Raw genomic sequence first — 12,554 nt, 5'->3', positions numbered from 1 at the left:
TGGTCTATAGTTGGTATAATTTCTGGTTAAATCTTAAAGGCAGGAAAAGGAAAATTACTTTCTTTTTGTACATTTAAAGAGATGTTGCGTAAGATGGGAATGTCTTGAGTTTCGCCGGTGAACTTTTTTTTTCATTTTTTTTAAAATTCATACAATATGCATTATTCACTTGTATGCATTGTATATATATACTATATTCGGAAATCTTTTCATTATACTTAATTAATATAAAATATTTAAATCTCGTATGTGAAATAATTGATAAAAATATTACTGGGTCAATATTTTGCAGCAAGAGATAGTTTTTGAAAAAAAAAAAAATGATGATAAAAAAATTAATCAAGTGTAATTGTTTTTTGTTGTCATGAGATAAGATAATCACGAACAAAATATTTTTATATACAGAGAAGGAAATAATAATATAAATTATTGTTAATATATTTCAATTTTTTTTTTCAAAATAGAAAAATTCGTATTATTGTTTACCTTTTTTTGTATACTATATAAATATTTTTGGATTTAAGGTTATGTTTATAGTTCTCTTTAAATATATTTGGAAAAGATATTTAATTTTCGAATAAATTTTTGCTTTATTGTCCATATAGGAGAATGATTAAAATTTTTCGTTTAAAACAAATTTTTTAGAATCTTATCAAACAAAACGATTTTTTTTTAAAAGAATTTACTTGATGAGTTTTTTTTATAATATTTATATTTCTTTCATAAAATTTTTTATAATGATTCGAGCATAAAATAATAACATTATTAAGTATAACTATTTTCGAATTATTTTATTATTATTTCAATTGTATTTTTTTTTTAAAGAATATTATTTCTGAGAAAAGTAACCTAATATACCGAAAGTGATGGGCTTACCATTAGCTTTGCACTAGGTAGACAAATAACAAACGTAACTCGTCATGAACAAATAAACTGATAAGAGAACATGGAATTCAATCTTTGGTTAAATATTCGACCATTAAGTCTCGTCTCAGTTTAGAGATAAAATTAAGCTTTTATTATTATTAATATTATTATTATTATTTTATTATTATTATTATTATTATTTTATTACTATTATTATTATTATTATTATTATTATTATTATTATTATTATTATTATTATTTTTTATTATTACATGAAAATTTTATTTTACATTTATTTGATGATAGCTAGTAGGTTATTGCATCAGAAGGCAAACATTATTCGATCAAACGTAACTATGGTGAAAATATACTCCTTGCAATATATATATTTTTTAATGCCACATGGTCAAAACATTGAAAAGCTGCAGTCAACTGTCTTGCGCACCTGTCATATATTTATAAAAGTGGATAGAAAAACAATTGATCCATTCTTATAAACAAAAAAAAAACAATATTTTTTTTTATTTTATTTAAAAAAAATTTTTAACTAAATTTATTTTAAATAATATTGATAAATAGGGATAGAGAAAGAATTGCAATAAAATTTACATAAATAAATAAAAATAAAGAAAACTTTTTTATTAGAACTATAATATATTTTTGTAAAGTTAATTTTTAATATACAAAAATTATTTTTTCAAAAATTATTAGACGAGTTTTAGATTGTGTTTCTGGAAAAATATATATATTTTTTTAAATCATATAAAATAAGTGTATAAAATAATATATTAAATTTTTTGTATAATATATATACATTGAAAATTGATATATATATATATACTATACATACAATGTTATTTTGGTTTAAATTTTATTTATATTCTAAAGAACAGGTGCAAAATCATAAAGGGTGTATAAAATCATGCGGGTGTAATAATAGACAATATAAATTTCCCAACGAATATGGGGTTTAAAATTACGTAAAATTAGAAAACAAAAGTATCTTTCATAGAAAAAAAAAAATTCTCAAAAATTTTGTATTAAAAAAATATTCTTTATTTTATTTAAAAAACAAAAAAAAAAAGTAGGACGAACTGTGAAAACAAAAAAGTTAGTTCAATTTTTTTTATTTTTGTATATTTTTAATTTAATAATTTTAATAATTTAAAAAAAATATTTTTCAGTAAAACTTGTTTCTTTATTTAATGATTGAAAAATATTAAACTAAATTTTCTTTCGATATTGTTTGTCTAATTTTTCCTTATAAAAATTATTACAAATTCCCGAGGACAATTAGTATGCTTTGAGGACTACTTTGCAACTTCCCACTACTATACCATCTATTGCCCCTCTTTTTTACCCACAATATTAAGCCTTTCAACTCATATATACGAGAGAGAGAGAAAAAAAAAAATGAAGTGCAATCTCGTAAAGAAGGAGAGGACTTTTACTACGAAACGTACGAGAAATACGAGAATCGTTGTATGCCCACTATCCGTATAGTATAGAGAATACTATACACATATACATGTTTACTATTGAACCTATAACTGCTATATGTGTATAGTGTGCGTGTTAAAAAGCATATGAAAAAAAGAGAAAGTGATTTTAAGAGAGAGGGAGAGAGAGAGACTGAATATACGCAATTGCTTCAGTGTTGTCCATTCTCAAGTAGCCCCAACACACGAATCCATGGTCGATTTCACCCAAGTTCCATCGCGGCCTCCACCACTACCTCGATAACCTAACTTGCTCGCGATCGAAGGTCGGAATTGTTTTCTTTTAGATTCCTGATCTGCATGCGCCATTATGCTTTTTTTTTCATTGCTTTAAACTCTGTAAAGTGAAAAAATTCTGGTTAGAATTACTAGCATTCTGGTTAGATTAACTAGATATACTAGGATTCTGGTTAGATTAACTTGAATTACTAGAATTCAAGTTAGATTAATCAGAATTACAAGAATTCTGGTTAGATTAACTAGAATTCTGGTTAAAATAAGTAGAAATCTTGATAGAATAACTAAAATTCTGGTTAGAATAAGTAGAAATCTGGATAGAATAACTAAAATTCTGGTTAGAATAACTAGAATTCTGGTTAGAATAACTAGAATTACTAGGATTCTGGTTAGATTAACTTGAATTACTAGAATTCTGGTTAGATTAACTAGAATTCTAGTTAGATTAACTAGAATTCTGGTTAGAATAACTAAAATTCTGGTTAGAATAACTAGAATTCTGGTTAGAATAACTAGAATTACTAGGATTCTGGTTAGATTAACTAGAATTACTAGGATTCTGGTTAGATTAATCAGAATTACTAGAATTCTGGTTAGAATAACTAGAATTCTGATTTGAATAATTAAAATTCTGGTTAGAATAACTAGAATTACTAATATTCTGGTTAGATTAATCAGAATTACTAGAATTCTGGTTAGATTAACTAAAATTCTGGTTAGAATAATTAGAATTACTAGGATTCTGGTTAGATTAACTAGAATTCTGGTTAGAATAACTAGAAATTTGGTTAGAATCGAGTAGAACAACTAAAATTCTGGTTAATTTAACTAATATTCTTGTTAATCCAACTAGAAATCTGGTTACGGTAGATTCAACCATATGATTCTGGTTAATAGAAGTTGAATTTTGGTTTGTATATATTAAACATTATGATTCTGGTTATTTCAGCCAGAATTCTACTTAATTTTACCAGAATTCTGGTTATTTCAACTAGAATTCTAACTAATTGAACTTGAACTTTGTTTATTCCAACTAGAATTCTGGTTAGGGTATATATTTAATCCGAATTCTGGTTAAATTAACAAAAATTCTGGTATAATTATAAGTAGAATTCTGGTTTGGTAATCTTTCACATTATGATTCTGTTTAGGGTATACATATTTAACCAGAATTCTGGTTAAATTAATCTGAATTCTAGTTAATTTAACCAGATTTCTGTTTAGCTGAACTAGAATGTAATGTTAAATATATCTTAATTAGAATTATTGAAGCTTTATAATTATTATACTCTTTACGAATTAGATTCCATGGGAATAAGGCCATATATAAAGATTAGGCCAACAATTAATTGAACCAAAAATTAGACCGTGGAAAATTATACAACAAATGTTGATTAGATTCAAAAAATAGATCGTTAAGTTGTTTTTTTTTATTTACTAAATAAAATAATCGTGAAAATATTTCAAAACTCTTTTTAGTTGAAACTTATAAGAATGAAAAGTGAAATTTCTCATTAGGAATAATTAGACATCATTTTTAGAAAAATTTTGACCAGTTTTTGAAAAAATGCAAGCTGTTTCATATATTGCATCGTTAAAATATCATTTGCACTTCCGTCCTTTTTTTTCTCTCTCTCTCACACATAGACATGTATTCGTTACTTGTTATACTTATTTAGTAAAAGTGGGTCTTTGTCAAACTGGCGTGGCGACTTTTAAGCTTTTCGCTTGGGTAACTTGGCTTTTAAGTTTTGAAATTCTCTTTTGGTTCCCTCCCTCCCTCTGAAAACCTTTATGCACTTATTATTCAGCTCCCCTCAGGAAGTAACTGTTAAATGTATAGTACATATACATATATGTGAACACAATAATGTATTCGTTTAATATTTAGTGGACATAAGAAAATCATTAAAATATCCCCGGATGAGTATTACATATACAATAAAGAAATGCAAACTCTTGTTACGGTTGTTTTAACATAATTACGCGACGTTAATTATAAAATGTTCTTTAAAGACGCGTTAAATTAAAAAATTTTATTAGAATATTAGAAAATTTCCCATTTTTTTTTTTTTTTAATAAAAATCAATTAAAAAAATTTTTTTTTTAATAGATTTATATAAGTATTTTATGAATGAACAGAACCTGATTTTTTATATTATTGTTGTGGTGGACCATGCATTTCTTTTCAATGCAAAAAATCCTTAAGTTTCAAGTACACCCTTTTGTAAACATGAAAATGACAGGAAAGAAGAATGCCTGCTTTTGTAGTATATATAAAACTCTTCTATTTATTTGAATCCTTGCGTGTGCATCAGTTAGCGTGTGTAATGATGAATTCGTGTTTACCAATTTACTTTGCTTGCATTACATTTTAAAAAAAAATTATCCAAGAAGTGTTTATGAAACAATTTCGATGAATACTTTTTCTTTTGTTTCGCATTCAATCTCATACTTTTAGTTTTTTTGAATATATCTTTCATATTTAGAATAATTTTTTAAATTTATTAAAAGGGAATTTTATATTTCAATTGAAAAAGTAAAAATTAAAATTAAAAAAGAAATTTTGAAAGAATGTACATAAAAGTACGAGATATTTGCAATATGCGTACGAGAGAAAGATATGTTATAGAGGCTCGGGAGAATATGCTTCTCTATGGCTATGGAGCAACAACCCCATTTTATGAGAGATTGTCCTTGAGAAGAGGCTTTTGAAGACGTTTCTGAAGGCCGACTGAATAATAAAATGAACCGCCAGTCTAGGACATAAAAGAGAGCAAGAAGAAAAAAAAAAAGAAAAAGAGGAGCTCTCTTTTGCGGAAACATAATACTAGCTGTAGACCCCAACGAAGCTTCTTTACAAAAAGTGTATTCACTATCATAAACGTGTATGTACACTTTTTTTTAGAGATATGAATACCAAAACTTATAATATAAAACACGTTCAAGAAATTGAACTTTTTATAGGGTCAAAAATGAAAAAAATCCCTGTAAGAATTTAAGCCGTTAGTTTTTGATTTACTTTTAGTTAATAAAAATTGTGTCTGGTTTTTTTTTTTTTTTGAAATAGTGTCACAAAAATATTCCCGTCTGCAATTTTCACAAGTGCATCTAGCGTATAAGCAGGAAGCAGTTAGTTAAGCGCAATAAACAAGTGTTCAAACAGTGATCGCAAAAGTTCGCATTAACTTAGTAGCGTGACAATTATTATGTGCAAGTACAAAACTACCTTGCGTAATGCTGATCTTCCATTTATAGAGGTTGCTGCTCCCGTAAATTATTTCTATTTCAAAAGAAGAAAAGGAAAATGTATTTTTTTTATTCTTACTCTCTAAATCTGAATTAGTTTTCTACTATAATGAAAGAGTGCGGATTCGTTTACCAATTCACAGAAAATTATAAGGTATTAAAATAAGCTGCAACGCTTATTATTTTAATCCAATTTTGCTTATATTTTAATACCAAAATGGATTAAAATAAGAAAAATTGGATTAAAATAATAAGCGTTGCAGCTTATTTTAATGCCTTTTAATTTTCTGTGTTGAATTATTATAACAGTTTTGACTCTTTTTTTAGTAGAAAACTACTAATTGCTATGTAGAAAACTACTAATTCATGGAGTAAATCGTATTTTTTAGTATTTTAAATTAGTAAGCCGATTTACCCCATGAATTAGTAGTTTTATACTAGCAATTAGTAGTTTTCTACTAAAAAAAAGAGTCAAAACTGTTACTAATTCAAATATGGTAAACGAATCTGCACTCTTTCATTAGTAGAAAACTACTAATTCAGATTTAGAGAATAGAATTGAAAAAAGAAATCAATGTTCGAAATAGAAAAGAGTTTGTCAAAAGGAAGTGTTGCAAAAAGGATATACAAGAAATAATAATATTTAGAGAAAATATAGTTTTTATACCGCGAATTCGCAAATTTAATTCACTGAAAAAAATTCTGATTAGGCTATATTTAACATTACTTTCTAGTTATATTAACCAGAATTCTAGTTGAATTAACTAGAATTCTCATTAAAATAACCAGAATTCTGGTTAACCTAACCAGAATCAAAATGTTAAATATATACCCTAACCAGAATTCTGGCTATTCTAACTAGAATTTTTTTTCAGTGTTAATAAAGAAAATGTAAAAAATTTTAATCATCAATTCTAACTAATTTTAAAGATCATTTCTTTGTTTAAAAAATAAGGGGCAGATTGCTCTTTGCAGTGTGTACTATTTGTAGCATTTCCCCGAGCCCTCGAATAACAATTAAAATTGTCTACGTTCCCACGTAGCATGGCTTTTCGCCCTCGTGTGAACTTGACGTCGGTGAATTACATAAAAATCACTTTGCCGGTTGTATCCGCTATGCACTACTTTTATATATATGTGGGTACATAAAATCAATTCTATATATTTAATTCTACGATTAAATTTTCTATAAAACATAAATTTAAAAAAAAAAAAAAAAAGTGAATATATAATTTCATGCATGGAAAAAAAGAAAAAGTAATTTTTACTACATTCAGAATAAAACGGGAACTATCCGAAGTTTCTGGGTAACTTTTATTCCAAAAATAATAAAATTGACTATTTCTGTTAGGAAATTTTACTGTATTCGTAGTTATTTTTACTATTTCTGTATAGTAAATTTAACTAATTTTTGGAGTAAAAGTTACCAGAGATGCGCAACAAATTTTATTGTAAAATTTGTTTTTTTTCTCCTTAAAACAAAAAATTAGTTGAACCATATCCAAAAGCTATATTTAGATGGGAAGAATAGTAAAATTAGTCAATGTGGACAATTATTGTGTCAGTTAACGAAATAATTAAACGGGAAATTATACGAATGAAGAGATAGAGTTTGTAATGTGTGTTAATTACACACCCATAAATGAGGAAATAGACTTTATCATAGATATACCTCCGGGCACGGAAACAATTGCAATTTCAATTTGTGATCGATGATTTAGATTTGTCCAAGAGATATAGGGTTTTCTAAAACGAATAAGGTTTATATTATTTTATCTTTAGTATATATTGCAGAATTGGTTTTATTTATTATTTTTATATGTCGTCAGTTGGTTGAGTATTGGCAGAAATATTTTTCTTTATTGTATAAACAGAAGAGGAATATGTATAGTAATAGTGAACATGTTTCGAGAGAGAAGCCGATTCGACTGACGAAGCCCTGCTAAGACTTCCTGCGCGACCTTACATACATATTTTTTTTTTCTTCCTTCTATATATATTCAGAGAGAAGATACATCACAGAGAGACTAATACCAGATTAAAAAAATAAAAAAAAATACTCTTTTCTTTCTGTTCTGCTTGAAATTCTGATATGAGTAATTATCTTTTTTAAAAATTACTACATGATCTGAAAATTAGAGATTTGGATATTGTAATTTAATTTTTTCAAAACTATTTAAGAAATTATGTTTTAGTTTATTTTTCTTGAAAAAAAGTCGTATTTCCTCTGATATCATTTCATCTTACTTTCCAAACTATTGTATTCGTAAGTGAAACAAAATCTTAGACGATTCATCCTGAAGCTTGATGCACTGGAAGCACTAGAATTTCATACCTACTTACCAACACATATATATTAATTTTATACATATACCCGTTTAATGATTCACCTTATGTGTGTGTAATAAAGAAATCTTTTTATAATTACATATATATATATATATATATATATATATATATATATAATTATTATTATTAAGAAAGAATTATAATAACTTTTTACATAATCAGAAAATTTAAATTTTAGATTTTTAGCTTTGTATAAAAAAATGTAATTCACAGAAAATTAAAATGCATTAGAATAAGCTGCAACGCTTATTATTTTAATCCAATTTTGCTTATTTTAATCCATTTTGGTATTAAAATAAGCGAAATTGGATTAAAATAATAAGCGTTGCAGCTTATTTTAATGCCTTTTAATTTTCTGTATTAGTATAACAGCTTTTGAATTAGTAAAATATTTTTAATAATGAATTACAACATTTTTTACATTAATTCAGATTTAACTATTTCGTTTAGTCAATATTTATCTCTTATTCTAAATTCTATTAATTTTTTTTTCTTTCACAGAAGCTGATAACGATGGAAATGGCCTTTTATCAATTATCCCATTGATTGATGACCATAATCATATCAATTGATGACCAAATAACACTTCCTAGGTATGTTAGTAAATAAATATTTACATTTATAGATTTTTTTTTTATTCACTAGAATTTTAAAGATAACAATTTAGGAATCGAATCAAAATAAAATTATTTTCATTTTGAAAGAGTTTTTTTTTCAATTTTTATTTATTATACACGGAAAAAAAGAAAAAATAATTTTTACTATTTTCATAGTAAAACGGGAACTGTCCGAAGTTTCTGCGCATCTCTGGCAACTTTTACTCCAAAAATAGTAAAATTGACTATTTTCGTAGTAAATTTTACTGTTCCGTAGTAATTTTTACTATATTTCTGGAGTAAATTTTACTATTTTTGGAGTAAAAGTTGCCAGAGATGCGCAGAAACTTCCGAACAGTTCCCGTTTTAATTAAAAAGTAGTAAAAATGATTTTTTCTTTTTTTCCGTGTAGATTTTTATTTTAAATGAATTTTTAGGTAATTTTTATTTTGACAGAAGTTTTATTTTTTCTTACAGAATTTCTCTTTAATTTTTTTTTGTGATTTTAATTTTTAAATGTAAAATTTTAATTCGGCAATTTTTTTATTTAACCGAAATTTGCAAAATTTCCGAATCGATATTGGCGCTATTATTAAAATACGATCGTTATAATTTGTTATTGGTTGAAATATAATATTTATTTATTTAATCGGACAAATGAAAGTTATAAAAATAAAAATTCAGCATTTTAAAAATTCTTTTATAAAAATTCGGCTAATAATATTTTCTTTCTGTAAATTAAAAATTCTTTTAGAATTATTATTCTGTTATAAAAAAGAAATTCGTTTGAGTAAAAATTCTAAAAAATATACACGCGAAAAAAAAGAAAAAGTAATTTTTACTATACTTCTATAGTAAAACAGGAACTGTCCAAAGTTTCTGGACAACTTTTACTCCAAAAAATATGTAAAATTGACTATTTCTGTAGTAAATTTTTACTGTTTCCGTATAGTAATTTTTACTATATTTCTGGAGTAAATTTTACTATTTTTTTTTTTTTTTTTTTTAGTAAAAGTTGCCTGAGATGCGCAGTACTTTTAGACAGTTCCCGTTTTACTGTCTAAAAGTAGTAAAAATTACTTTTTTCTTTTTTTCCGTGTAAAATATTTTAAATTATAAAAATTCGACTAAATAGAATTTAAATAAATAAAAATTCAGCTAAAAGAATAAAATTCCAACTATATAATAGGGCTTATTTTTCTCTTTAAAATATAATATAGTAAAAAAAAAGAGCAAAACAAAAAAAAACAATAGAGGTAACTTTAACATGAGCGGTTTTTTTTTTTATAAAGTGAAGGGTACTGAAACAAAGTAAATACGCACCTGACGTAGTACTATGTTGACTGCATAGCAGGGACATTCCAGTGTGTCAGTACCCTGCCGCGCCGGTGAGCGCATGGGGCCTCATGAGTGAATTTGAAAGAAAAAAAAAAAAAAAAAAAAAGAGGGGAATATATAGGTACGGTCAGTGGGGACCCTAGTTGGACCTGGACCTCTTGGTATTGGGCATTATAACGTTTTCATACTCCCCCACTTTTTGGGGCCATAAGTCAGTTTGTCCGTCAGTTTGTCAGTGGCTCTCGTCGCGGTTCGTTGTGTTTTTCCCCTCTCTTTATGTGAAGTGTTTGTGTGTAGACTTGGGTGTGGTGATCATTGAATTCTTACATGTGTATCATTAAACCGGTTAGCTTCATTTTTTTTTGGGGGGGGTTTTTAATTTAAAAAATATTTTTTCCAAAAATTCCATTATTATTCACGGGGCAAATATTTACTATTTTAATTTAAAATTTTTAAAAAGCGTTTAAAAAAAAAAAATTTACTAAACAGAAAATTAATAAATAAATTTCAAAAAATTTGATTTTGTAACGCATTATAATTATTTTATTATTATTATTATTATTATTGCACTGAAAAAAAAATTATTTGATTCAAATACTCGATTACTTGACTATTATCAAATAAATATTTATTTGTATCAAATAATTCATTATTAGAGCCAATTAAATTGTATTTGTTTCAAATACAAAAATTATTGTTTCAAATACAATTTATTTAATTCAAATAAAAATTCTTTTTAAAAATTAAATTTGGAAATAGACATTATTTTATGAATAATAATTAAATCCAATAATTTTTTATTAATATTCATTAAATTTTTCGTTAAAAAAAAATTGACAAAATAAATATATTTGTTTTAAATTATTATTTTTGAATATTATAACTTTTCTTGAATAATAATAGTAATAAAAATAGTAATAATAATAGAAATAATAATAATAAAAATAGTAAAAATAGAAATAATTATAAAAATAATAGTATTAAAATTAATAATAATAATGATAATAGAAATAATAATAATAAAAGTTACAAAAGTTTTAAGGTAGTTTTACAATTTTTTTGTTTTTTTTTTCAAATTTTTGTGATTATTTTTTTTTAATATTACTTGATTTCTAGAAAAGTGGCACGCATGGTGCGTCAGTGTACGTTGAAAATGTCGGTTTTCACCTATAAGGTGAAGGGAACTTGTGAATAGTGCAGTGAGAATATCGATGGATTTAGAATTTTAGAATATAATATTGAAGCCTATGGAAGAGAATTCGTGGAAGTTGAAAAGCCTCTTTTGCTAAAGTGGGCTGGGATTTTTCGAGATTTAAATTTTGTTAAGGGATTTTCTCTCTTATAGGCCTTAGACCCCATGAGAGAGAAAGAGAGATTTTTTTTTTTTTTTTGGGGGGGAAACATGAAAGTTTTGTTTTCTGTCTCTCTCTCACTTCTCATCGTTAATTCTAGAGAGAGACAGAGTGAATACTAATAAAGTGACCTAAATTTTACCACACATGCGAGAAGGTTTTATAGTTTCAGTGGAATTTTGATTTTTTTTTTTTAACCATTGGTGACACCTTCTTTTTTTGAATCATGACAATTTCTGAGGAGTAAGTCACATAAAAAAAAAATTACCATTTTTATTAATTTTATTTTGGAAAAAAAATGAATTTAAAAAAAAATTTGTTTTTTTCCCTAAAAAATTGTATTAAAATTTTAGTTATTTACTAATTATTATAGTTTTGACTATTTTTTCCATCTAGAAATTAGATTTTTACTATTTCTTCCATCTAAAAATTAGTTTTTTACTAATTTTTTTTTGCTAATTGCTGAAAGAAAAAGTTTATTAAAAAAATTAGTTATTTTTAACTGATTTAGTTTTGATTAAATTTGTGTTCCTTAATGGATTTTATCATTATTTGAAAGTGGAGCCAATTGAAATTTTTTATTTTTCTATAGAGCTATCTTAATTTCTTATAAGTACTTAGGAAGTAAAATTAATAAGCGTTTCTTAATGTTCGATTTTTTTTTTTTTTAATATATAAACGAGGGACTTTCTCTAAAAATTATTTTATAATTTATTTCCACTGTTTTGCAGAGTATAATTATTAGTAATAAATGCAGTATTGCGTGTATTAAATTTCTATATAACTATTTTTTTTTTTAATTTCAATATAAAGTTATTATAATTAAAAATTGTTTAAATTTTGACTTAAATTTTTTTTTTCGAAAATAGTGATGTTATGCAAAACAAAATATCTCTACGATCATTTCCGGTAATTGCGAATTTTTTTTCTCGCTCTAAAAGCTTTTGCTATACAGTGAAATTCTTTTTTTCTTCTGTTTATATAAATCATGAGGAGTTTTTTTTTTAAAATATGATGAATTTGCGTTATATAAGAAGGGAAAACATTTTTTTTTTTTTTATAAACAT

At 25.2% G+C, this 12,554-nt stretch overlaps 1 protein-coding gene across 6 annotated transcripts in view; it reads left to right on the top strand.

Moving 5' to 3' along the window:
- LOC127280027 (afadin) overlaps positions 1–12,554 on the top strand; it is a 57,749-nt gene that overhangs the window by 1,836 nt on the left and 43,359 nt on the right. For 4 of the 6 annotated variants that reach the window (XM_051302745.1, XM_051302747.1, XM_051302744.1 and 1 more), the window contains exon 2: positions 8,703–8,794. In XM_051302745.1, the coding sequence (XP_051158702.1) occupies positions 8,751–8,794 (44 nt within the window). In that variant the 5' untranslated portion in view covers positions 8,703–8,750. Of the gene's footprint in view, positions 1–8,702; positions 8,795–10,245; positions 10,481–11,251; positions 11,731–12,554 lie in introns of those variants that run through there. The other 2 variants (XM_051302743.1, XM_051302742.1) reach the window with 2 other exon arrangements.

The sequence above is a fragment of the Leptopilina boulardi genome, unplaced genomic scaffold, assembly GCF_019393585.1.
Source record: "Leptopilina boulardi isolate dan_hultmark-lab unplaced genomic scaffold, ZJU_Lbou_2.1 LbouV2_229, whole genome shotgun sequence".
Taxonomy (NCBI): domain Eukaryota; kingdom Metazoa; phylum Arthropoda; class Insecta; order Hymenoptera; family Figitidae; genus Leptopilina; species Leptopilina boulardi.
The sequence above is the reverse complement of the archived record's forward strand: the minus strand, read 5'-3'. Positions and strand labels throughout refer to the sequence as shown.